Consider the following 27,974-nt stretch of genomic DNA (forward strand, 5'->3'; position numbering starts at 1 on the left):
ATCATGGGGCCCTCTAGACATTGGACTGCAGTTCCCAGCAGTGCTAGCCAGCTTTGCCAATGGTGAAGAAGCCTGGGAGTTAAAGTCCAAGAAGATCTGGAACACTGCATGATCCACTTCCTTGCTGTACACAGTAATTTGGGATATGCAGAGAATCTCAGGCACAGATAGGCAAGGCTAAAATTGTATCTTGACCTCTGGGTCACATGAAATATGACATTAAGCATGTTCAAGTACTTCACATGCCTGATTTATATTTTTTTAGTAGCAGTCTGTGTGTGGCAATTGTGATCTGGACTTGTGGCACACTGAGGCTTTAACACTTTCCCACCATTCTCCAATTCTAGTGAAAATTAACCTCCCCAAATTGCTATTTGCTGTGGGAAAAATACTTCATTTAGTTCAATGGAAGCCGTGCCAAATAGCAGAGAAGGCCAATTTATCATCAAGACCATGGTGTAAGAGGTAAAATCCATATACCATGGCCCTTGTTTGGATTGGCACTGCTTATATACCCACACACCCACAAACAAGAGGTGCTACTTAAAAGTAGATAATCCAGCACAACACTGAATCATGATACACAGTTTGGCTCACAGTCAGAAAACTGCAGACTTTGAGCTGCTAGATATTAAAACAAGTATGAATATTGATGCTTATTATTTATTGGCAGGGTACAGAGTATTTAATTTGTGTTTCTCAGATATTTCAGATGGTAAATCATAGAGCTGTTGAGCTCAGTCTCATATGTCCCTCTGTGTATACACTTACGTACAGTGTGGAGCCTGCAACATTTCACTTAAGTAACAAAGCCTAATGATGTGTGCCAATAGATAACTCATGTTTAAATACAACAGTTATTCATGCTCTAATTACAAAAAAGTTGATCATATAAGTAATAAAATCCATATTGTCTGGACCAAGTTTGAAATCTGAGAACATATTATTATGATTGCTCAGAGCAGTGTAATTACTTTTATAATATGTAATTCACCCAAGATTAATTGTTTTCAAATTTTGTTCATGACCTTTAGCTGAACTCCACTTCTAATGCCCTCATTATTCTTGCATTTGTAAGAGAAATCGCGAATATCACCTTTTTACAGACAAAATCGCCAGGTAAGTACACAATGGATTTCAGTCTCAACAGCATGTCACATATCATTTGGGTATCACATCCCTGTTTAAAGAAAAAAAACACAATTACTATAATTAGAATGATATATTAGGTAAAATGCTCACTCATATTTTGCAGCAGTGACAAAAGATAGTAATTTTAAAGAAAGGATTAAGTCTAATCTTCATGACTGGATCACAGAAGTTGGGTGTATAATTTGCTGATCTGTAGGCTAGGTGTGGAGTATGTTTGACCCTCCAGATATTTCATCTTCTAACTCCCATCTACTCCAGTCTTTTGGGGGGTGGGGAAATGGATTTTTTACATGTGTGTCAGGACTGGAATCAGAGTGAGTGGACTAATTCTGAAATGGAGGCATACTTAGCCTTTTATAAACTTTATACATGCAGTTGCCTCTGTATGTGCATGGGTTGGGGACCCTGGTCACATGTGCACTCCCTTGCTCATTACTTCACCTGGACTATTGTTAACTCCATTAGCTCCAATACACCATGGGGAATAGAGCTGCCCATCTCATTCACTGCAATTGCCAGCAATGGAGTATTTTGCAATGGTGAGGGGATAAATGGGGTTACCCACCCCACATTTGCTTGATTTTGGAGAAATTTCACCAGCAAGGCCCTGCTGAAGAGTGAATGGCAGAAACCACGGTGAAGTGGTCTATTGCCTGAGGGTCTGGTCTCTCTTCAGTCTCCAAGATAAGGTGAGGGATCTCACTGTGAGAGGATTGTCTCAAAACACTTGGCTAACACAGCTACTGTAGTCTGTTTTCTGTTGCAAACAGAACTTGTAAAACATTATTTGGTTGGACTACAAATCATATGTATTTTTCAAAAAAGCTTGCAAAGGTATTAAATGCAGAAGAGTATGGAGATTTCATTTCTTGATCAAATGCATGCTTGGAAAACTGGATTTCCGACCAGACTAATATTTTTACATCTGTGTTAGGCATTTGTTATATAAATGACCTATTCTGAGCAACTACAGTTGGTGCTTAATGTATCACACTTGATGACCTCACTAGGGCCTGTAGCTGTGGCTTCATCTGGGGTGTGAACCCCAGGTTTCAGGATTTAGGCCTTAAAATCTCATGATCTGGGATGCCTCTAACCTGTAAACCCTAGTTGGAACAGCCAGGGCACAACAATGTCTCTATTTGCAATGTCCCCTTAGCTCACTCTTCAGGTAAGTACCTCACATGGCTATCTGGCATGGAGGCTAGATCAGGCTCACTATTAACTGAGAAAATACATGTTCCTCCTCTCTTATGCTTACACATTCACAGGTTTCCTTATTTTTTTGTCCATCTAGTAGATGTATTTTACAATCTATTGTACAATTTTAACTTTTCAATAATTTTTTTTTAAAAAAAGATTCCACAAAAAATCTACTTACTTTGAACAAGTCAACTTTATTGACAATGGCAAAATTCACATCGATTGCAATGGCTAGATGCATTTTTCCTGGCATCTGCTCCAGTAATTCAGATTCATCTGCAAGACAGAATTATAAAATTTCAAAAAAACAAAATTAAAAAAAATGTTTTATATATGGTGCTACATTAATAGATAGTACATGTAATTTAAATATTTTAAAAATGAGAAAGTAATACAAATATGCCAAATCTTAGACTACTGAACAGATTAGACATACAGTTTACTTTGTGTGTATGTGTGTTGTTGTTTTTTACAGTAAAGTTATATTATTTGAGCTGGTGGAGTGATGTCAATGTCTACTTTATTTTCAAAGATTGATGCTCCCAAAGAGGAAGAGAAAGAAGAAATTTGTTTCAGAATTTTACCTAGCATTCCTTGTGAATCCCATGTATACTCATACCAAGTTCGAACACGATTCTGAACAATTTTTGGAATTGTGTAAGTGTTCATATATGAGACAGTGTTATCCATAGAAGCACGATAGTAGTTCTGCCCTGCTGTTGCTGCTCCAATGACATCCCGCATCTGCAAATATCAACCATTATTATTATATATTGCATTATCATAGTTTGCTGAGACTTAATAACCAATTAGAGTTGTCATTGACTATGAAGATTATCACACAGAGTAGGCAAGCATCCTCTTTTCAGAATTAAATCGCTATTAAATCCTGTTAATAGCATGATCGGGGAGGTGGGGGGGTGGAGAGATTATCACATCTCCATGCACTTCTCCTGTTCTTGTCCCATCTGTAATGGAGGCATCATTTGGTATCAACGGAAACTCCTGTTAATACCAAATGATGCCTCCATTACTGTTTATAGATGGGAAATAAACAGGAGAAGTGCACAGGGGTGGGATAATTTCCCCCTGATTGCACTATTAACAGAATTTAATGACAGGAGGAGGAAGCATGCCTCCTGTGTGATAAAAATCCTATTTTTTTGGGGGGGGGGTGTTTGGGGCTGATTAAGATTATTCATATTATAACATTTTAAATAAGTAGCTAGTTGATTTGTTCACCTGATATTGGAAAATGGGGCCTTGAATCCAATTTTGGGAGAAAAACAGGATGTAAATCCCATGTATAAATAATGCAATATAAATGGGGTATATAGTCAAAGAAACACTCAAAGCTGCTGTGGTCAGTGTGGCCTCTGCCACAAGGCAGATGTGTTTTAAATCCTTGTCAGTAGCATAGCCAGAAACTAACAACTAGCCAGTGAAATGGAAGGACAGATTTTATGTTTAATGGACTCTGCTAGATAGTTTCACTTCAGCCTTGACAATTCAAGGCTGAGAGCAGACACAATTATAACACTATATTCCATTTTAATTTCTGGGGATTTATAGTTTAGGGAGGGGTATGGTGACCTTACGAAAGTCACAGTCTCTCAGTCTCAGGGGGAATGCACTGGCAAACCTCTTCTGAACAAATTCTGCCAAGGAAACCCCATGATAGGTTCTGCCTTAGGCTCGCTGTCTGTCGGAAACAACTTGAAGGCATTCAACAACAACACATTTAAGAATTCTTGGTCAGAGAGTTCTGGTGCCTCTACAAATGGAAACCCCATGATGCCACATGATGAAAACATGGAAGTTAAAGTGGAATATAATGCTATTTTGTGGTGTGAAAGGCCCTAACATTGTACGTGGCTCTATATGTCTCCATACTTCAATCTTTTGGTTCTGTGCTATGTAATCTTGGAACTCCATCTTGCCTCAGTGGGGCTCACCATAAACCAGTGGACCTGTTACCTAGCTATGGTGATCTGGAACGTAGGCCCTGGGATAGTCCAGGTAGAATTTTTAGGTGCTCTTGGTGCAAGAAGTGGCTGGAACCCATCAGCTAAAGGCTTTCCTTTGCTATAGACCATCTGCAGCATCATTTGTCAGCAATAAAGTTTATATTATATTAGCTGTATGTTTCTGGTACCTAACAAAGTTATGGGGAGGCCTAGAAGTATAGCCAGTTTCAGATTGGAACAGCAGCCCAACAGTGAATCTGGTGCTTTGTCTCTTTAGCCTAGCATTGTATATTCTGAGTCATACTCCCTGCTACTTGAACGTTTCAACTGGAGATATCATTGATTGAACCTGAACTTTTTTACAAGGCAGCTTCATCTATAACATCCAAGAGCTCTTGAGTGGGTCCCTCAAAGAATGGAGAAAGATCTATATCTGTATCTATATCTATATTTATCTAGGCAATAGTTATGCAATAATTATGTTTTAAATCTCTGTTGAATGTATGGGAATGGGAATGTCTGGACTAGCCTTCCCAAAGTCAATGCTTTTTTGGTGGGGATGAATCCAGTATAACTGGGAAGGCACCAGGCTAAGGAAAGGTGAATTAGATATTTTTGTACCCATTCCTCTATTATAAAGATAATTATTTATATCTTAACATCAATTTTAATGCACAAATCTTAATCACAAGAAACATTTTAAAATCAAAAGTTGACTTAAGAAGTAATTGTTTACCTGACCAATCAAACTGGAGAATACAAAGACACCTGAGAAAAAATTCAGAAGCTGAAAGATGATTTCAAACATGGTTACTGGTTCTGGAAGTCCACCAATAGTAATTAAAGTGCGAACTGCCCAATAGTAACATCGTAGATACCTGCAAATATTACAAAGTATTAAAATGTTGTTGTTGGAGGTTTGCCACTGCCTTACTGTTATTATTTTTGATTTTGTTTTGAGGATATTTTAAACTTTTGCATTTTACATTATTACTTTTTTTAAAGAAATATTAATTTACAAGTACAGTTTTCCAATATAATTTTTGTACAAAGCAGGCGCAGCGAGCAAACTGCTTAGCTGCAAAGTTGTTTCTGTACAAATGGAGTAATGCATGACTTACTCCCTGTTCTCTAGAATAATAGAAAGCATGGTTCACCCTCTGGTGGTCATATCTTTGGATATCATCCCTTAAAATATGTCAGATACATTAAAGTGTTCATGAACACATCAAGAGACATTTATCACCCCATTAAACTCTAAAGGAAATAGTCTCTTTCTAAAAGTTCATTCTAAAGATGACACTGGTTACACAGGACTCCTTTGAAAAGTCAGAAAATGTCAGGTGTTTTGTCTGTCCTTTTCAGTAACCTGTCTCTGGTAATGCCAAATATGTGAGCAGGATAATGCTCAGGCAACATCCACACAGCTGTGTTTTGACATGAGTAAAGTAACTCATGTCAGGCAAACATCTAAGCATGAACAAAGTTATTTCAGTCCATACTGGAAGGATAATGATGGGTGAGAATTTCATTTCTTTTCTTAAAAAATCAGAATTTAACAAAATTCATAAACTTAAAAAAAAAAAAAACAGATTTGCCTAACCCTAGAAAGGTATGAGTAAGAATTTTGTTGTCAGTTCAGTTTTGATCAGAAGATAACAACATCTGAACATGGGAGGAAACAAAATGGATAAATTTGTCTGCCCTTAGGAAAGGCTTGTCTAGTTTCAGTCTACATGGCTGCCTTCTCCCAGACTTTTGGATCCTTTCCACAGACACTTTAGCACTTATTTCCTGCACTGACAGTAAATCTTGAGGTCCCTTCCAAATCTGCAGTTTGTGTTTTCTTCTCACTTTAACCTTCTAGGATTATGTTGAGAGAGACAGTAACTAATGCCTTGGGTCACTCATTGAGTTTCACTGTTAGAGGAAAGAGTTAAGAGTTGAGTCCAAGACTCAAACCACTACACCAACTGGCTCTCATATATCATTGCTTCAGAGAAGATTATGGTTTTATCATATAGATATATTTTTATTCTTGTTTTAAACACTTTTATATTTTAATATTATAAGATACGGAGAGTCATTTTTACAACAAGTCAACAATCATAAAGAGAATGAGGATGATAAAATAATAATGTTCCATGTTTTTGGTGGTTGACTTGATACGTCTTCCACAGCTGCTTCATGCAGCTCTTTATATTGCACAGTGACTACACCCACTGGAGGTTTTCCTTTTTCTTTCCATCATGTTTACATGTGTCCTTCACAAGGAAATGGGGCACCTGACCCTGTGGAAATTCTTAAGGAAATAAGTGGTTCTGTTCCAGTATGAAGTTTACATTATGTGTTGTAACTTTACTCCTCTGACCCATCCCAAGTGTCTTGTTTGCTTTTGCAGGGTAGTGTTTCTTTTGTGCAGACCCATACCTTACATTTAATTCGTAAAACTTGTGCTTTGTAAATGTTTAATTAAGTGAATAATTAGACCTGACTCAGAAACCTATAAAAAGCCAAAGCGGTAAACAAATCACTCCCGGTGCCTTCCTTCTTCATAATTAGGCCTGTTCATTACCACCAGTCAGGAGCAATGATGCTAAAAGTTGGCAAAGCTAGCAGGTTGAGCTTTCTGTCACAGTGGAAGTGAAGGGTGCAAAAAGAAAAAAAAGAAGAAAAAAACTTGCATGTTTCCTTTGCCATCATAAACCCATTTCGTGCTGCCAAGTCCTTCATAGGTTGAAGCCCAATAATATATGCATGCATTCAAATGTAAGATGAACAACAGGTATCCAGTTGTTCGAATGACTCTGCAGAACAGAAACAACAAATGAAAAATGAACAAGAGTTTATGCAATTTCTGGGAAATATGTATTTCTGTGCTTGCTTTTCCTAAGGAAACGATGGTTTTGATCAATAGCAACAATGCACCCACTGTGACTATAACAATGACTAATACTGACAGAGTGAGACAAAAAAACATCTCATAATCTATTTGCTTCTTCTCCAAAGGCTAAATGAATCAGTGTCATATAATAACCAGAACAACAGGCTCTGATGAGGTATGCATCCCATAAGACATCTCAGCTTGCAAATTCATTTTGACCAGCTAAGAGTACTTACAAAAGATCCAGCAGAATTTGTGAGTTTTGTAAGTTTTTGTCATGTTTTACCTCAGTAATGCAGGCACCTCAGTAATGCAGGCACCATTATATCACACCTAGAACTAATGCCTTGGGCATGAATATTTAGTATTTATCCAGATTTTTTCATTCAGGAGTTCCTTAACCTGAACAATACAGCAAACAATACAGGTTTGTTTTAGGAGCTTATCCCATTAACAAATACAAAGGCTTATCTCTTCTGGCTTGAATTCAGGATCCAGGATACCCCCGGATATTATCATATCTAAATCAATGCCTATCTAGCTGGGATGTTGCTGCCCAGATGCATCCTGGATTGAAGGCTCACTCAGCCAGAACCTTTTCAAGGTGGGGGAGCGTTTGACTTCAAAGATTGGCTGGCTGAGTGAGGCTTCAACCCGGGATGCATTCAAGCATTGGCATCCTGACTAGTGGTATGATAACATTCAGGGGCATCCCGGACCCCGAATTCAAGCTGGAAGAATTAAGACAACTTATTTGTTAATGGGATAAGCTCCTTAATCACCTCCACAAGATCCCTTTCAAGTAGATTCCTTATTTTACAGATAGCAAATAAGGGAGCAGAAAATCACCTTATCTGCTGTAAGAGACTCACAATGCTAACATATTTGTGAAGGTACCACAACATGAAACTAGAGTATATAAAGCACATACCTATAGATGTATGCTTTATCCATGATCCCCTCTATCCGATCATTGAATTCAAAGAATGTGAGATGCTGAATGTAAAGCAAGGAAAAAAAACCCAACTGTATCTTTATAGTACTTATATAATTGTAATAATGTATTTTTTTAAAACATAAACTGCTTTCCATATTATGACCATCTTTAAATGTTCCATTTTAAAGTCATCACTTTGCACAACTGGTAACTCCACAAGCTCAACAACTTGACATTTTAAATATCACTTTTTCCTCCCAGGGTTATGGATGATACTTTCCATTTAGAAGATCAGTGCTTGATGAATTATAATGGCAGTGATATTTTATTCACTCAACCAAAGTTTCTTGCACAGAGACAGAGAAAAATTTTCAGTTCGGCTTATTTCTGCTCCTAAGTTATTGCTTTCTCAATAGAGAAGCAACAGTCTGGATAATTACATTTCTAACTTACAAATGAAGAAGGCTTGTTTAGACCATTAATTGGAAATTAATTTGGATAAACAGAATGAATTTAGAGGGGGGAAACAAAACCCAGAACTACTCCAGAAATCATACCACTTCCAAAGAAATAGTAATTACCCAACATCCAAGTTGTGTGCACATGCTCAAATATAGTTGCTTTCTGAAAATAGTGTTTTTTGACCAATAACATATTTATGGTTTTTTGTGGGTTTTTCAGGCTATGTGGCCCTGTTCTAGAAAACTTTCTTCCTGACGTTCTGCCAGCATCTGTGGCTGGCATCTTCAGAGAATGCTTTGCCTGGAAAAAGTTGGGTGTATATATACTGTGTGAGCCTGGGAATGCAGGAGTGATTTGCAGTGTATTGTTCTGTGCTGATGGCCGGCCTCAGGCTGGGAGGCTAATGCAAAAGAGGATTAATGTTTGCTAATTGGTGATCACAGAGGAAGTATCAAGATGTTCAACATCATGCTTTTTTTTATACACCTCTTCTGTCCCTTTGCTAAGATTAAAAGCCCCAAACCTTATAAAGGCCCAAGACAGACTGCCCAAAAATGGTGGGCTGGAAGTGTCTGTTTAACTCTGGAGGGGTTTCAGCAGCCAAATTGTGTGGCGTCCCTCTGGAGTAAAAAGAACCTGGAAAAAATGGGTTCTTTTTACAGTGCATGGCGCACATCACGGGTGTGCCAATGGCGTGCCAGTGACATAAACGATGTGCAGCGACCTGTATACGCTGCGCGTCCCATACATCAAAATGGCAGCGCCTATGTGGATGGGATGCCACCATGATGCTGCCACCGTTACATGCTAGGGTTTGGGAGCATGTGGTTAATGTGCACTCCTGAACTCTAGTATCGGCAATGGCATGCCCCTTTTGGCCCATCTGTCTCAGGTCAAAGTTTCCTCAAAGAAAAGTTACTCTTGTCCCTTGATTATTTTGGCTGTCTTTTAAAATATTATTTTGTTCTATAATATTCCTTCTAAGGTGAACTCATCAGAAATGTAAACAGTATTTCAACTGTGGTTGCATCATACACTTTTAGGATGGCTTTGTGACACTTTTTTTTCCTATTGATCCTTACTATGGAACCAGCTTTGTTTCTTTGTAAGCATTTGTCATCACTGTCCACAGCCTGAAATGATGGATCAATCCCTAGCCATATATGCAACATTACCATTTTATATTGTGTCTAGTTAGACTGGCTATGTGTTCCCATTTCAACTGCACATGTGGGCATTTTCCAATAGGACAGAATCAGCATGACTTTTAGGCTAAAATCCTAAACTCATTTATGAGGGAACAGTGGTTTACATATAAATATAACAACTGGTTACATGCAAATTAATTATTCCCTTCCCAGATGAGACTTAATAAATTAATCTGGAAATAAATTTTAAATAGTTAAATAGTTAAAGCTAGTTATATTTAATTATGGTTTAATTCATTCCCCCCTTTCCCACAAAAATGTTAACTCAAGGCTAGGCATTTATCAAAATTTAGGGGCCTGCATTGGTCCTCCATTAAGTTTGCACCTCTCCACTGTATTCATCTGCCCAAAACACAAATGTTGATTCAAAGTGCTCCCCTAATAAAGACTAGGGGGCATTTTCTCCATGTTTTTGTCCCTCTGAGTAATTTTAGGCCCCCCAAGAGACCTTTTTTTACAATAGGAAGTGACTTAAAGTCACTTCCTTTTTCTTTCTTCCTTTTTTTTCATTTCTTTTTTTAAACTGTTCTTGGAGTAAAATGGCCCAGGAGGGTAGAATATCACCCTGGCCTCCAAAGAGGTATTTGGGGGCAAAAGATGTATTCCCCCCCCCCCCCCCGGGAGCCACAAGAACAATTCTGGGGCTGCATACAGACCATGGGCCACAATGTACCCATCCCCGAGCTAAATCAATAGCACTCACTATTCCTATAGTACTGGACTAAGAATGTTGGTCTAATAATTTGTAGGAGGTGGTGTTAAAAGGGGATGTCTCTGTTTTCTAAAAAATGAGAAAGATATTGCATTTATCTGCCTCCTGAGAAGAACTGTGTACAGACAGATGTGCGGACAGTCACTCAGATCCTACAGCATGCTGGTGGAATGTAACTATCTGTCAATATACTTATATGTTGTAGTAGAATCTCTTCCTTTGGAGGTTTTTAAACAAAGGCTGGATGGCCATCTGTCAGGAGTGCTTTGATTGTGTCTTCCTGCATAGCAGGGGTTGGACTGGATGGCTCTTGGGGTCACTTCTACAGCTATGATTCCATGATTCTATTATGACAGGCACCTGAAGCTGTTCCCTCTGCCTGGTTGTTTGACTCAGGGGGAAGGCAGCTACCAGGTGCAGTGCTATCTTCCCAGCCACTGATCCACTGCAGGGTTGCATCCAGGCTTATTTCAGCTGCTTTTGCACAATAAGGGAAAATAACAGTCTCTTCTTCCAGTGTAAAGCTGTTTCTTTCTCCATTTGTGCTCAAGAACAGCCCTGCAGTCAGTTTGTGGGCCAAGAGCCTACTAGCTGTTGATCATCTGGCTGGGTGATGTAGTACACATGTAGATGCTGAATACTTCCTTCTGTATGGTTTGAAAAAGTACATATCTAGGTGTAAATCACAATTACACCTGCATATATCACAATACAATATTATTCATTTGCTAGCAAATTACTCCTAGAAAGCTACTTTGAATGAAGCTACTAACAGAATGAATGTCTCCTAGAAATCTGACTGCCATTAGTAGCCAAAAGCCTGCTCAAAGCCACTTATTCAGAGGTCTCATTATAAAAATAAGATCTTTGTGTTATGCAAGCAAAAGACATTTGACTTTTTGTTATGCTTCCTATCTTTGAAAATCTATTCCCCCATCCCCTGCTACGCAGCAATGTGAGCGAGTAACTATTCTCACATCATAATCTCTGTCCCAGAAATGAATGCAATAATACATCATCTCATTTTACCTTGCACATTCGGTTTGCTCTGAATATTGCTTTAAATCCAAATACAACGTATAAGACATCAAATGGTATTACTGAGAACACATCAAGCTGTTGGAGAAAACAGTACAGTTATATTGTTTTATTAATACTGCATGCTTTAAAACTTTGCAAGTTCAGTCCTCCTGGTCTGCAAAAAATGGAGGAGAGCTATATGCATATAACAATGGTTGCCATTTCTGTGAACCCTTTTTACTGTCATGCATTTGTTCAAATTCCATTTAATCAAGCAGTAATGATACGTTGAGAAATAAAAGAAAACCCAGGAATACCTGATTCATAGATATCTTAATTTCTGTTGTAGATATTTTTGGTGGTACTTGGAGGGTTGGAGCCTCCAGTTCTAATCCTCAATTCTGAGTTTTGGAAACCATGGTGTTTAAAAAAACAAACAAACCAAGAACAAACAAAAAAACAAAAAAACAAACAAACCAAGAACAAACAAACAAACAAACAAACAAACAAACAAAACAACCCACAGCTCCCAGACTCCCCCAGCTACAATGGCTATGCTGGCTAGGAACTCTAAAGTCACCATCCAAAACAGCAATAACAACAACTTTTCCAAACTCTGACTTAATCACATTTTTTGATCAGAAATTGAACAAGGTGAAAAAGAAGTTATTCAGTGCTTGTCTCTGGATGACTTAAATTCTTTATGTTGTCCGTGTTTTAATACTACTTCTTGGTCTTATGGTTAAAAATTTCCCTGTAAGGTCAGTCGATTTTGTTACAGGAGAGCGGTATTTTCTACGTCATAATACTTCAGTTTTGGGCAAACAAACCTGCAATAAAATATGGTGAGTTTCAAATACCTACTACCAGGTTTTTCAAGGAGGAGGGTATGTGTAACAGAACTATTTATAACGTATCTCAGAAAAAAATATGGCCAGTCTAAATTAGGATATCATAACTCCAAACCAGGTGATCTATTATGATCACTTTCCACATCTACAGCTTTATTTCCTGGAACAGTTTTTGTGATTAACATAAGAATGTCAGAAGGGTTTTCAGAATGTAGGAGATAGCCCAACAAAATGACTACATTTATGGGTCATAGCTGCATGATAGTCCCATATCCTCTAATTCTAGTCTTTTCATTTTCAATATTTTCTAATTTTGCATCTTTTTAAAATCCCTCATATAGTCGTCGATCAAAGAACCAATGGCAATTAATGTTCTCCATTTCTAATTCTTCTCTTGTCTTATACTGGTAAGCTCCTTCCTGTCTTATCAGAACATCTTCGTATTTTAGCCAGGTTCCTTTTCTTTTGTGAAAAGCTTCATGAGATGAAACCCATAATGGGATTTTGGGGCACAACTTATTTTTATATTTTAACTAAACTCTTAGCAGAGATAATCTCATGAAGTGATTCTTAAATTCTTGGTTTGTGGCTCTTTTCTCATACCATAGATATGCATGCCAACCCAGGGGTAAATCGAGCCCTCCATTTGTTATTTTCTTTTATTTTATAATGTTTATCCACTCTGTAAACCAGTTTAAACAGTTCACATGATAAATTTTCAAATCTGGTAAGGCTAGGTTTCCCCTGTCCTTTGAATCTTGCAGAATCTTCATCTTAACTCTTGGTTTCTTTCCAGCCCAGAGAAATTTTGATAAGTCTTTGTTCCACTGTTTAAAGGGGAAATCATTGGTAATTATTGAGATGGTCTGAAATAAGTATATCATTTTTGGCAGGATATTCATTTTTATACTTGATATTTTCTCCAGAAGTGATAAAATCCTGTTTTTTTATACCAATATCTCTGTGCCTTCTAACACTTCCACTATAAATGGAAAAAAGTTCCCTTTTTCACTCTACGTTTGCAACATATATCACTTACCCGAAATTTTAATGAACTCCGGTAGAATTTCTTCAATTCCACTTTTTCTGTCTACAATTTGAATGTGGGAAACAAATAAACTTAGTACATATTGAGTTAAAGTCTCATTCCAATAGTATACTGATAGTTATTGGAACTGAGCTGAAATCACTCAAGTTAAATCTCTTAGACTTAAATACCATTTTGGATCCCAACTACAGCAAACCTAATGAATCAGTGATAATAATCATAATCATTGGATGATTAGTCATTGTTTATATAATACAATGGGCCTATTCTAGATTTGGGACTAGTAATTATATTTGGCCTTAGGCTGCTACTGTGCCCAGTAACTTGTGGGAGTTGGCAACCTTAATAGAAATGTAATAGAGAAAGGTAATAGGGAAATTGATATTGGAAAGTGGTACTGCAAACATGAAATGGTGGGGCAAAATTAATCTGTTAATCAGGAGACTCTTCTATTGCCAGGTGATTCATTAGATTTTTCCTAAATATCATGTGCCACTTTTGCTAGCATGACTTCACTAAGCTGCTCACCATTGGCTAGTGTTGCAGTTTCTTCAGATCCCAAATGTATTTTGTTCTAAAAAATTTGTTGAAAGATTCATACTTTTGTTGCAGGACAAGGGTATGCTCACATTGTTTGATATGGTTATAATATCCATGGTACTCAACCCAACCTCTCCTCTTGCTCTCTACTGTCATTTAAAACGCAGAGAAAGAACAAGCTATCCATACAAGCTACACTAAGAGGAAATCAAAACACAAAATGAAGCCACAGTAGTGAGATGTGGACTTCACAACAGATTGACATCATGTCAGATCACTGAAATTTTGTTAGACACAATGATTGACTATGATAAGGGATTTGTCTCCCATATATAACAGCTTTAAAAGGAGTCCTTCAAATGGTCTCAGAAGGGCATGAGAAATTGATGGGGACATTTGCCTGCATGTATGTATATATGTATGTGCCTTCAAGTTACCTGTTGACTCATGGTGACCCCATTAATTTCATAGTGTTTCCTTAGGCAATGAACACTCAGATGTGTTTTGCTAGTTTCTTCCTCTGAAATATAGTCTACAACACTGGTGTTCATTGGTGATCTCTCAGCCAAGTATTAACCAGCTAAGGAAGAATGGGCCTGGCAACTGCTTGGATTGAAGACCTTCAAGGAATACCTGGTATCTCCAGGCAGTGCTATGAATGTATCCTGCCTAAAACCATGGAGAGCTCCTTCTGGTCTGGGTTGACAGTATTAATCTAGATTGACCAGTAGTATGACTCAATACATTCACTCAAATTTATGGCTCCCAGGTTTTCAGAAAAGCAATACGGAATTGTCAAAATTTATGACGTGAGGTTGACAATTATGAGGAATGATAATAAAATTGCTTAGCCTTTCAGGTTCCACATGACTGCTGTCTTAAACTGCCAGCCTATATGCTGTACTGAACTGTTTCTCTGACCAGGATATCACCATGTAGAATCAAGCTGCAAAGCAGGCAATTGGGTATTACCCTGTCCTTTCACCATCTCCTTTATGAGCAAATACCAAATCAAAGCAAGTAGCAAATCAGTGGTTGGCTGACATATAGAAAAGCTAATTCGGAAGCCTTACAAACTTCTTGCCACGCAGCACAAGTCTGGCTAGATCAAGTGAGGCACATATATAAAATGCCCACCTCAAAAGGAAGGACATCTTTTAAGAATTCCAGGTTCGCATGAAATCTCAGATCCAACAGAAAACCCCAAATCCACAGCCATAGTGAGGGTGGGAGTTTTACTTCCATCAGGCTAAGTTCACTGTTGAGCCTGGAGTAGGAAGAATTCGACAACAGCTTCACTTACTACAGACTATCCTTCCCCCAGTTGGAGTATATCTGGTGTATAATCTGGGAGCTGCATATTGGCCCTATACCCCCAAATTTAGGTCTTTTGGGGGTCCCATTTAATATTCATACAGGATGAGCTTTCCTACCCATGAATAAGGAACATCCCTTACAATAAGGGAAACCTAGCAACCATACTCAGATTATTGGAAAGTTGAGGCAAAGGAAGTAAGATACCATTGCAAACATAATCATAATTAATTGTAACAGTATTATTGCAATATTTTTCCCATTGAAGAAAAACCTGCCTCACAGAGAAGTCACTCTAGGGATAAAAGGTATGGGTCCACAGGCAGTAACACTACTTATGTAAACAAACAGATTTTTGGAAGCCAGATGGATGCACCCTTGTTAGCATTGGAACTGTGAACACTGAATCTATTAAGAATGATTAGCTGTTTATTTTTAACTGAGAGCTGTTGCTATTCCCTTACCAAAGGAATTTCAGCAGAAGTATAGAAAAAGAAGTAGATCTTTATACTCCTGCCACTTGGCAGCACCCAGAGCATTATTTTAAAATAATTGTACTGTATACATATTTGTGACTGCATGTTTCACTGAAAATAAATAAGAATGCTCTTAAAGGTAAGTGAGCTTTGTTTTGCACCATTTACTACTCACCTGCCTCACCAGATCAGGGATTGCATTGCACATTTGTTTTTGGACTTAAAAAACAATATCTGAGTGATGCTTTTTACTATAGACAACTGTATCAGGTGGGATCTAATGTTTTTAAAACTAAACTGGAATTGTTATGGAGTTGTTACCACTGCCAACAAAACCAAAATTGTTGTACAGTAGAACAATACTTTCATAGCAGTTGTTAAAGAATTGTTGTTACAGTTCTTTTGCAAGTGAATACTCCTGATACATGATGGTCCCAATCCATTTTTATGTATATATGTAGGTATTTCAAACTGTGACAGCTACATCTTTAAAGTAGTGTATAGTTTAGCCTTGCTCCTGTGGTGGTTGTATATAATTCCTGCTAAAAACTCACAAAATTTCCCCAGAAATTCAACCTTAGAGGAAAAAATTATGCTCAGGCAGTAAATAGTCAGGATGTTTCAAAACAAGCCCATGCCTCTGAAGATGTCATATTTGCCTTCACTTTAGAATATAAACTCACAGTTCTTCCAACAAGCCATATTTCACCTATATATAAGCAAATATCTATTTTTATTGATACAAGGACTTTGATATCAGAGCAAGACAAAGCATAATCAAGACTGCTAAACAACAGCCATGTTGGGAAGCGACCTGATGCAATAAGATTAGTGAATATTGGATTGTGGTACTGGAAATTCCATACAGAATAGATTTCTGGACGATACCTTACCTTAGATTTAATTTAATATAAATCTTGTGCATTTATTTATTTATTTCAAAGATTTATATCTTGCTTTTCTCCCACAACGGGATTTACAAGGCATTTCTGACTTATGGGAATCCTAGAGCAAACCTATAATGAGATTTTATTGCCAAGAGGAGGTTTGCCATTGTCTTCCTTTGAGGCTGAAAGAAAAATGTAGCTTGCTCAATGTCATCCAGTGGGTTTTCATGGTTGAGTGGGGATCTGGGGCCTGGTCTACTGGTGTCCTAGTCCAACACTCAAACCATTACAGTATGCTAGCTCTTAATGATATAAGTAGCACACTTACATAATATAGGAAGCAGTTTATATTAGTACATGTTTCTAATTTAATTGCCTGTGAGGTAATATGTGGATCAAGAAGACCTTCATGACATGAACATAGGCCTCTCTACTCCAGAGGCTTTTTCGATGATCAAATGATTGTACTGTGTCTTAGTTCCCCCACATGCTTTACTTACTATTATATCTCCACCTCTCACAAATTGTACTCTGGGCTGAAACAACCACACATCACAGATGTAGCAGATGTCACACAAGAGGTCCACAGTAAAAAAATATATCATGTTGCTTGTTGTGTGAATTGGGAATGTTAAGCGCAGTGGGATGAACCAGCAGTTCCAGTTGTAAGCAAGAGTAACCAAGAACAGCCATGCTATATACCGACGATCTGGAAAAGAAATATGTGTCTTTCTTTTAAAAGAACTCTTCTTCTTGGAACCTAGATAATACATTGTTCGAAAGTATAAATCCAATGAAAAAATAATAAATTACTGGATCTACAGTAAATGCAACATAAGAACCAATTCAGACATTACATGTTGGCTAACCTCCACTGTTTGATGCTTTTTTTAAAAAAAGTAAAAAAAAATTGATGGTAAATATTGATTTTTTTCCACAAGTCCTTACACATGTTGACAATAATAATAAGAAAAAAAGCCAAACAATTTTTGTTCTGCAGCTTCAAAACCCACAGGACACCTTCCCAACAATGACAGCAAAATGGATAGCTTTTCTACAAAAGCTGCACAGATTGCCCAGTAAACTGCAGTTTTCCAGAAGATATATAGCTTTCTCTTTTGGTTTGTACCGAAAAAAAAAAAAAAAAAGATTGTTTTTAGGCAGCCATATTTATGTTTTGTGCAAAACTGCTTTTTTTTTTTTTACATAGAGGACAGCAATACTGTACAACAAAACTGTTGCACAACAAAGATTTGTTCAAGAAAGCAATATTGCACAATAAAACCATGTGCCATTTTTTGTATGACGTTGCTGGATTTTTGAGTGACATATCTGTGTAACATTTTGCAGCAGTGGTCTTTTATGTTAGAATAGCAATGTTGTGCAAAATCCAGATTGGCACATCCAAAATGATGTGCCAATTTTCTATGCAGCATTGTTAGTTTTTGGACAACATTTTGTTGTGCAATCTTGCTATGTAAATAAAAAAATCAAGATATTGCATAACAAACGTATTGCACAACAAAAGTCATATTGAAAACCAGCAATGTGGCACAAGAAAACCACATGTGGCTGCAGCTTCAGTCATCTGAGTTTCTTTTCCTATTGCGTAACATTTGGATTGTACAACTTTCAAATCAGCCAGGACTGCAGCCACAGTGTCAAACTGTTTACTGTGTTGTTTGTACAGGGATATAGTCTGCAGTGCAACTAAGTTTTAAGTGTGTGAGATTTTTTTTTTAGAATGCTGTCCAGTTTTCTGTTTGTAGGGAAAAACTGCAAGTATAAATTTTTTACTGCAAAGTTGTGCAGTTTCTCAAACTCTTGCACAGTTGTCAAAAAGCGTACAGTTGATACTGTGCTGGAAACAAACAAACAAACAAGTTCCTGCAATCTGTTGGCACCTTTGATAAACTGATTTTTTCCCCTCTAGAGGAACTGGGAACTCCAGATTTGAGTCCAATTGGGAAATTGATGAATTTCCGTTCCATCCCTATTTCAAAACTAGCTTTTGGTTTGTTTTTGTGTTCGGCAGTCCAGGAGGCATCTGATGGGCCCCAGGACAGAAAACTGGCCCCTGGACCTGCCACAATTGGCCACCCCATCTTAAGGTAACTGAAGACAGCAGAGGCCTCTGTAGTCATAGTATATGCCACCACTAATGTCATTCTACCTCTTTTTGCATCTTTTTTTTGAAAGGCATTCAGTTTACCTGTGTATGCATCTATACTTTCTGGTAGCTTCAATGCATTCATATATGCTTTCATGGGTGGCCTCTTGAATTTACAGCATAGCATGTCACAGTAATGATCCTCCTCAGGTTTGGCTTCTTCTGGCTTTTTATCTCCCTCCTTTTTGTCCTCCTTCTTTTCATCCTTCTTTTCGTCCTTCTTTTCATCCTTCTTTTCATCCTTTTTTTCTTCTTTTGGTGGAGGAGGTGGAGGCTGCTTTTTGGGCGCTAGATAAATTTTCAAAAAGGCAGCATTTAATGCATGTTTCTAAAAACCACCAAGATCATTGATAACTACAGCAAAATATACATTAGGTCTCAAGTCCAGCTTACTGCTGACAAAATTAAAACTCTCTTTGGCATAGTTATGCTGAATTGTGTCACACTGCATTCAAAGGTGCAAGACACATTGAAAACTTTACACAAATGTGAAAACTGGTTGCATAGTGCCAGGATCATTTATCATCCTAGTACTAGTTATAGCAATGTACTAAGCTGCAATAGTGTAATGACACAGCTGGATACAGATCAAGGCAATATTCTCCTCAGAGATTTCTGGAAACAACTGTTAGCAAAGTTTACACCTATTTAGAAAAGTGTTAAGTGATTAACATGAATATTGCTCTATGTTCTTGCCTGTGCAGTGATACCATTAGCATTAGCTGAATACTATGAAATGTATTTATCACACCTCCCTCAGAAGCATGCATTATGACTATATTTATTAGATATATATTTGTTAGACAGAACTGACCATTTTAAATTGGGTTGACTGGTGAATGATCAGGTTCACTAGATACCCAGTTCCCCATTAGCAGGAAAATATACTTTCAGTATATACTTATGAAAATATACTTTTTTAGCCTTTAGCTGGGAGTAAATCCCATTTAATTCAGTGGTCTTATATCTGAACAGACCTGTTTTGATTCTGATTTGACTGGAACATGAGCACAGAAGGTTGCAGGCACAAAAATGACATCTCTGCTGGAATTTGCCTAATGCATTTGCTTCACATTGCTTAATAATATGGTTATATGCCTTGTTTGAACAGTTTGCCTCCCTCCCCTTACTGTAGAGTTCCTCTCTTTCCTCTCCTTTTGGGCATACATAGTGTTTCCATAAGTGAAATGGGTGTTTTTATGTTAAATTCTCTACAAGTTATTTGTGGGAAAATTTCAGGCAGAAACACAATATTATTGATGCACCCGAGGGTCGGGGTGGGGAGACAATCCTCAAGGAGGATCCTTTTCCAGCCAGTGACTAAAGTTTGACTTGGAAAATTGTATAGGCCTAGCAAGTTTGCAACAAATTAAGGTAACACTTTTGAAAATACCAATGCATTACCTTTAAACACTTTCAGTTTCTGTTAACTTACTGGCTGTTGGACTGGGTTCAGGTGAAGAGATGACTGGATCTGTCAACTTTTCTTTATATGTGGCAGTCCTTTCTTTCATTTTCCTCACAATTTCTCTGAGCTGTTCTTGGGTATATTCATTTATGGGGGTTCCTGGCCTCTTATTGTCTGTACTGTTTCAGGGTAGGGTTGGGGAAAAAGAATAGTTGAGAAGTTAGAAATATATTACAATATTAAACTTGGCATACAGTAAATAACAAGTAATTTCCACCTACTCAAAGTAAATAACAATGTAATCATAGAATCATAGAGTTGGAAGAGACCACAAGGGCCATCCAGTCCAACCCCCTGCCATGCAGGAAATCCAAATCAAAGCATCCCTGACAGATGGCCATCCAGCCTCTGTTTAAAGACCTCCAAGGAAGGAGACTCTATCACCTTCCGAGGAAGTGCATTCCACTGCCGAACAGCCCTTACTGTCAGGAAGTTCCTCCTAATGTTCAGGTGGAATCTCTTTTCCTGTAGCTTGCATCCATTGTTCCGGGTCCTGTTCTCTGGAGCAGCAGAAAACAAGCTTGCTCCCTCCTCAATATGACATCCTTTCAAATATTTAAACAGGGCTATCATATCACCTCTTAACCTTCTTTTCTCCAGGCTAAACATCCCCAGCTCCCTAAGTCGTTCCTCATAGGGCATGGTCTCCAGACCCTTCACCATTTTTGTCGCCCTCCTTTGGACACGCTCCAGTTTCTCAATGTCCTTTTTGAATTGTGGCGCCCAGAACTGAACACAATATTCTAGGTGGGGCCTGACCAAAGCAGAATACAGTGGCACTATTACTTCTCTTGATCTAGACACTATACTTCTATTGATGCAGCCTAAAATAGCATTGGCCTTTTTAGCTGCCGCATCACACTGTTCACTCATGTTCAACTTGTGGTCTACTTGGACTCCTAGATCCCTTTCACACGTAGTTTCATTCAGCCAGGTGTCACCCATCCTATATCTGTGCATTTTATTTTTCCGCCCTAAGTGCAATACCTTACATTTCTCTGTGTTGAATTTCATTTTGTTAGCTTTGGCCCAGCTTTCTAGTCTATTCAGGTCATTTTGAATCTTGATCCTGTCCTCTGGGGTATTAGCTATTCCCGCTAATTTGGTGTCATCTGCAAATTTGATAAGTATGCTCCCAATTCTGTCATCCAGGTCATTGATAAAGATGTTGAATAGCACTGGGCCCAGGACAGAGCCCTGTGGGACCCCACTGGTCACTTCTCTCCAGGATGAAAAGGAGCCATTGTTGAGCACCCTTTGGGTTCGGCCGGTCAACCAATTACAGATCCATTTAACAGTTCCTTTGTCTAGCCCACATTTTACAAGCTTGTTTGCAAGAATGTCATGGGAAACCTTGTCAAAGGCCTTACTGAAATCAAGATATACTATATCCACAGCATTCCCTTCATCTACCAAGCTGGTAATTTTGTCAAAGAAAGAGATTAGATTTGTCTGGCATGACTTGTTTCTCTGAAACCCATGTTGACTTTTTGTGATTATGGCATTGCCTTCTAGATGTTCACTAACTCTCTGTTTAATGATCTGCTCCAGAATCTTTCCTAGAACTGATGTCAGACTAACTGGACAATAATTGTTGGGATCCTCTTTTTTCCCCTTTTTGAAGATGGGGACAACGTTTGCCCTCCTCCAGTCTGCTGGGATCCCTCCTGTTCTCCAGGAGTTTTCAAATATGATTGCCAATGGCTCCGATATTACTTTTGCCAGTTCTTTTAATACCCTTGGATGGAGTTCATCTGGTCCCGGAGACTTAAATTCATTTAGATTAACAAGGTGTTCCTCTACTATCTCTTTACTTATTCTGTGCTGAAATTCCCCTATTCTGTCCTCTGCTCCATTATCCTCAGGTTGAGCACCCTTTGCCTTTTCTGAGAAGACTGAGGCAAAGAAGGTGTTGAGTAATTCTGCCTTTTCTCTATCTCCTGTTAGCATTTTGCCATCTTCTTCACGCAGTGGCCCTACCGTTTCTTTCTTCTTCCTCTTGCTGCGGACATATCCAAAAAAGCCCTTTTTATTGTTCTTAACCTCTCTAGCAAGCCTGAGTTCATTCTGCGCTTTAGCTTTTCTGACTTTACCCCTACACATGCCTGCTATTTCTTTGAATTCCTTTTTCGTGATTTCCCCCTTTTTCCATTTCTTATACATGTTCCGTTTCAAACTCAACTCGGTTGAAAGTTTCTTAGTCATCCATCCTGGTTTCTTGAGACACCTCCCGTTTTTCTTTCTCACTGGAACTGTTTGAAATTGTGCCTTCAGTATCTCCCTTTTGAGAAAGTCCCATCCGTCCTGAACTCCTTTATCTTTTAGTATTTCTGACCATGGAATCGCCCTCAATACTTCTCTAAGTTTACTGAAATCCGCTCTCCTAAAGTCTAGGATGCGTGTCTGACTCTGCCTGGCTTCTCCTCTCCATTGTATAACAAACTCCAGGAGAACATGGTCGCTTCCACCTAAGGATCCCACCACTTGCACCCCATTAACCAAGTCATCCTTGTTGGTTAGGATCAGATCTAAAATAGCTGACCCCCTTGTTGCCTCTTCCACCTTTTGGGCCATGAAATTGTCTTCTAGGCAAGTGAGGAATTTGCTAGACCTTGAGGATTTTGCTGAGTTTGACTTCCAGCAAATATCAGGATAGTTGAAGTCGCCCATCACTACTACATCTCTCTTTTCTGACTGTGTGGTCATCTGTTCTAGAAAGATATCATCCAATTCCTCAGTCTGACTTGGGGGTCTGTAGTAGACTCCCACCGTAACACCCTTGTTGTTTCCCTCCCCTTTGATTCTTATCCAGATGCTCTCCACCTGGCTTCCATGATTGATGTCCAGGATCTCTTCACTGGTGTAAATATCTCTGACATATAGTGCTATTCCTCCTCCTTTCCTGTTTGGCCTATTTCTCTTAATAAGGTTATACCCCTCTATTTCCACATTCCAATCATGAGACTCATCCCACCAGGTTTCAGTGATGCCTATTATATCATATTTGCTTTGTTGTACTAGGAGTTCGAGTTCATCTTGCTTATTTCCCATGCTCTGTGCATTAGTGTAGAGACATCGCAGACCATGGTTCCCTTTTACTTGCTGCCTGTGCAAGTTTTTTTGCCTCCCACTGCTGGGTCCCTGCACTGTTTGCCTTGTTTCCTCTATGTCAGTTTGACTATTTTCGCCATCCCTTTCGCCTTCCTTAATATTGTCTCCCTTCCCCTCGGAACTCAGTTTAAAGCTCTCCTGATCAAGTTCTTGAGACTGTTGGCAAAAACATTTCTTCCAACTGGCGTGAGATGCAACCCGTCTGTTGCAAGAAGTCCCTCCTCATGGAACCGCAGCCCATGATCGAAGAATCCAAATCCTTCTCGGCGGCACCATCTGCGAAGCCAGTTGTTCACATCTGCTATTTTCCTCTCCCTTCCTGGACCATGCCCTTCAACTGGCAGAAGAGACGAGATGACAACCTGTACATCCATTCCTTTCAGCTTCCTACCAAGCGCCTCGTAATCCCTTTTGATGTTCTGAATGCTGTGTCTTGCAGTATCATTAGTTCCCACGTGGACCAAAAGGAAGGGGTATTGGTCAGTAGGCTTCACCAGTCTTGTCAGCCTCTCTGTCACATCACGGATCTTTGCACCTGGAAGACAACACACCTCTCGAGACATCTTGTCAGGCCTACAAATCACTGCTTCTGTACCCCTCAGCAAGGAGTCCCCCACTACGACCACACGCCTCCTCCAAGGCTTAGCAGCGACTGTTCCCTCGGGTGGGACTCTCAGGCTCCCCTGCTCTGTCCCTGAAGTCTGTCCATGCTGCTCTTCTTCATCCTCCCTGATAAGGGAAAGAGCTTCGAATCGATTCTCTAGCTGCAAGCTCCCCGAACAATTCCTTCTTGGCTTACTTCTCTTTGTGACATTCCTCCAGCTGTCTGCCTCCTCTGTTTGGCAAGTGACGTCTTCCACCCTAGCATCTTCCTCTGCGTGGTACTCATCTAAGATGGTTAGTTCTATTGTGTCCAGGAAATCCTCTTGTTCCCTAATATGCTGAAGTGTAGCTACTCTGGACTCCAGCTGCTGCACTTTCTCCTCCAAGAGTGCTACCAACTTGCACTTGGTGCATGTGAAGTTCTCCACTTCTGTAGGCAAGAAGAGAAACATCCCACAAGAGTTGCAGGTGACTGCGGCAGATCCCTCGTTGTCCATACTGCAAAGTCTTTAGTAATAAATATAACAGTCAATCTACTGGGAATACTTCTTTAAAGGTAAGTACTGGCTGCTATCTTACACTTAAAGGGAAGGTTCTGTTTCAATATCTGATTCTAACCTGATGCCACTTGAGCAGAGTTGTTGAGTTTAAGAAAATGAAAATTCTCTTTCATTTTCTGGAAGGTGGTATATAAAGCTAGTCTGCTAGCTCCGCCCCCTTGTGACTCACAGATGTGACTCACAGAAGCTCCGCCCCTCCAGCAACGAGCACACAGTCTCAAGCACACGGTCTCAAAATGGCTGCCAAGCAGCTCCTCTCCTTCTCCTCTCTCTGGCCGGACTGTTCTGGAAGGCTCTGGATGTTGGTATATAAAGCTAGTCTGCTAGCTCCGCCCCTTGTGACTCACAGATGTGACTCACAGAAGCTCCTCCCCTTCAGCAACGAGCACACGGTCTCAAGCACACGGTCTCAAAATGGCTGCCAAGCAGCTCCTCTCCTTCTCCTCTCTCTGGCCGGACTGTTCTGAAAGGCTCTGGATGTTGGTATATAAAGCTAGTCTGCTAGCTCCGCCCCCTTGTGACTCACAGATGTGACTCACAGAAGCTCCTCCCCTTCAGCAACGAGCACACGGTCTCAAGCACACGGTCTCAAAATGGCTGCCAAGCAGCTCCTCTCCTTCTCCTCTCTCTGGCCGGACTGTTCTGGAAGGCTCTGGATGTTGGTATATAAAGCTAGTCTGCTAGCTCCGCCCCTTGTGACTAATCAAATAAAGTAAGGCCAAGTCATTATTATCAGGGAGGCAATAAGCAACATATATGGCCCTTTGCCTTGAGTATGATGTTATTTTGTTGTGTAGCTTTTGATACCATCAATCATGGTATCCTTCTGGGCTGCCTCTCTTGGATGGGATATGGAGGCAATATTTTACAGTGGACAAACCCAGAAGGTGATGCTGGGGGACTCCTGCTTGACCCCCTGGCCATTAGCTTGTGGGGTCCCCCAGGGTTATGAGTTGTCCCCTAGGCTATTTATCATATACATGAAACCACTGGGAGAAGTTTTCTGGAGTTTTGGGGTGAGGTGCCATCAATATGCGGGTGACACCCAACTCTATTATTCCTTTTCACCTCAGTCCAAGGAGGATGTCCTGGTCCTAAACCAGTGTCTGTATCAATAATGGACTGGGTGAGGGCAAACAAATTGATACTTAATCCAGACAAGACAGAGGTGCCCCTGGTCAGTCGGAAGGCAAACCAAGGAATAAGGATCCTGCCTGTGTTAGATGGGGTTACACTCCCCCTGAAGATGGAGGCTTGCAGTTTGGGGGTACTCATGTACTTGGCTCTGAACCTAGACATCCAGGTTTCTACAGTGACCAGGAGTACTTTTGCACATTTAAAACATGTGCACCAACTGCACCTGTTTCTTGAAATGCTGGATATGGCCTTAGTGGTACATGCCTTGGTTAGATCCCATCTGGAGTTCTGTAATGCACTGTACTCAGGGCTGCCTTTGAAGAGTGTTCGGAAACAGCAAGTGGTCCAAAAAGCTGCAGCCAGATTGTTAATAGGGGCAGGTTACAGAGACCACACAACATCCATGTTGAAATAGCTCCACTGCCTGCCAGTTTGATTCCGAGCACAATTCAAAATGTTGGTTATGACCTATAAAGCCCTACATGGCTCAGGTCCAAGCTATTTGGCAGACCGTATCTCCCTCTGTGAGCTGGCCCAGGCCCTGAGATCCTCTGGAGAGGACCTTATTTTAATTCCACCTCATCATAAGCATTGTTGGTGGGGACTTGAGAAAAGGCCTTTTCTGTGGCTGCCCCTGGACTGTGGAACTTCCTTCCTAGGGAGATCAGAATGATCCCTTCCTTGTTGTCCCTTCGCTGGCATGTTAAAACCTTCTTATGCAAGCAGACATAAAAGAATGTTTTTAAAGGACTGGCTTGGAGTGTTGTATCATTTTAAATGTTTCAAACAATTTTATCTTTTTAACTGTATATTTTTTTTTAATAAGCAATATATTTTAATATTGTAACAATTTAATTCTGTTTTAAATCTATCACTTTTATATGTTTTTAATTATATTGTTCTTTTAATGTTGTGAGCCATTTCTGGGGAAAGAGTGGGATATAATTAATACAACAACAACAACAATCAAAAGTGTTTTATAAGCCCCCTGCTTCTGTTTCTGCACCTTAGGGCCAGATGGAACCCCAGTGTGATGGATATTAAGCAATTTGAGAAAACTGCCATTTTTGGACTACAGCCTCCAGAATCCCTTGCCATCATGGCCAGTAGCCATGATGGCGGGGGGAAATGTGTGTGTTTTAACCCCAAAAATAACTGACCAAAGCTCTGCTATTTTGTATAACTTGATTTAGGTACTGATGGCTCCTGTTTCTAGTCTTATTATTGCCCCTAATTCAATTGCTTTAGATGATTCTGTTCTTTCCTGACTTTGATTTGGGATTGTCCCACTGCTACCATTAGCTAAACAAAGATCTCATATAAAAAAAACCTATATTAACATTATGTCCAGAGTAGGACTCCTAATTTGCCACTCCCTCAACTTCCTAGAATCTTAAAACCATGATTTCCCCATGGTTTAATATTCCTGTCTGGCTTGGGAGTGAAAAGACAGAAATCAGGTTAGACATAATGCTATGGTTTTTCAAGCTACTGAGTTCATGAATTGTAAATGAGAGCTGGGACTTGTGCTTGGCAGAAGTGTGGCACCCCTTCCTTGCATAGTCCCTTCCTTGCTATGTGAGTGGGACAAACACATGAAAATAAACACCCCTGGTAACATATAGTTTGGCTGTTTGGGACCGTCAATAGACTATTCAAGTTACTGATGGTGGTGGTGGGAGTAGCACATATTGTACACAATTATTTCAAGATCTACAGTTACATGGGAAAATAGGCCATTTGTACATTGAATATATAAAGAACTACTTTCAGTATAATAGATAGAACTAACTTCACTTTTGCATGGTTTGCTAGTCCACAGACAGTAAAGTCACAGGAACTCAGTTGTCTGTCTCAGACATAGCTGGCATGCAAGGATGGTGGAAGGGAGAAATTCACTCTAAGCTAATGAGTTTGCCCACCTCCCACACCAAGCTGTACCCCTATAATTAGGTGAAGGAAAAGCATTTTTTTCATGTCCAAATTACAGATGAACCTTAAACTGGAATTTAAAAAAAGCCTGTAATTGTAAGAAAGCGTGTTTGAAAGTCCTCCACCAAAAGCAATATGACAATAAATACATATAGGATCAGGTTTTTAAAAAATGTCATATATTGTTGTTTTTCTTTCAGAAAAATTCTTTCTTATTTTTCTTTCAGTAGAACTAGGCTGGGAGAAAAAGCTTTGCTCTTGCCAAGAGCATTCACATGGACTCCTCTGTCTCCTTTTCCATATTCTTTCCCTCTTGCCCACCATTGACCTCA

The 27,974-nt window shown here is 39.4% G+C and overlaps 1 protein-coding gene across 1 annotated transcript in view; it reads right to left on the minus strand.

Moving 5' to 3' along the window:
- The window catches only part of LOC149317471 (cyclic nucleotide-gated channel beta-3-like), a 76,799-nt gene that overhangs the window by 12,298 nt on the left and 36,527 nt on the right, over positions 1–27,974 (minus strand). The window contains exons 4-15 of the mRNA XM_089518378.1: positions 20,267–20,418; positions 18,874–19,119; positions 17,158–17,370; positions 15,122–15,282; positions 13,436–13,486; positions 11,555–11,641; positions 8,138–8,202; positions 7,007–7,129; positions 5,059–5,200; positions 2,940–3,099; positions 2,534–2,631; positions 1,097–1,180 (exon numbers count right to left, since the gene is read on the minus strand). Of these exons, the coding sequence (XP_089374504.1) occupies positions 1,097–1,180; positions 2,534–2,631; positions 2,940–3,099; positions 5,059–5,200; positions 7,007–7,129; positions 8,138–8,202; positions 11,555–11,641; positions 13,436–13,486; positions 15,122–15,282; positions 17,158–17,370; positions 18,874–19,119; positions 20,267–20,418 (1,582 nt within the window). The remainder of the gene's footprint in view (positions 1–1,096; positions 1,181–2,533; positions 2,632–2,939; positions 3,100–5,058; positions 5,201–7,006; positions 7,130–8,137; positions 8,203–11,554; positions 11,642–13,435; positions 13,487–15,121; positions 15,283–17,157; positions 17,371–18,873; positions 19,120–20,266; positions 20,419–27,974) is intronic.

The sequence above is a fragment of the Sceloporus occidentalis genome, unplaced genomic scaffold (genome assembly GCF_023333645.1).
Source record: "Sceloporus occidentalis isolate IW3139 unplaced genomic scaffold, rSceOcc1.0.p SCAF_3, whole genome shotgun sequence".
In the NCBI taxonomy this organism is placed as follows: Eukaryota; Metazoa; Chordata; class Lepidosauria; order Squamata; family Phrynosomatidae; genus Sceloporus; species Sceloporus occidentalis.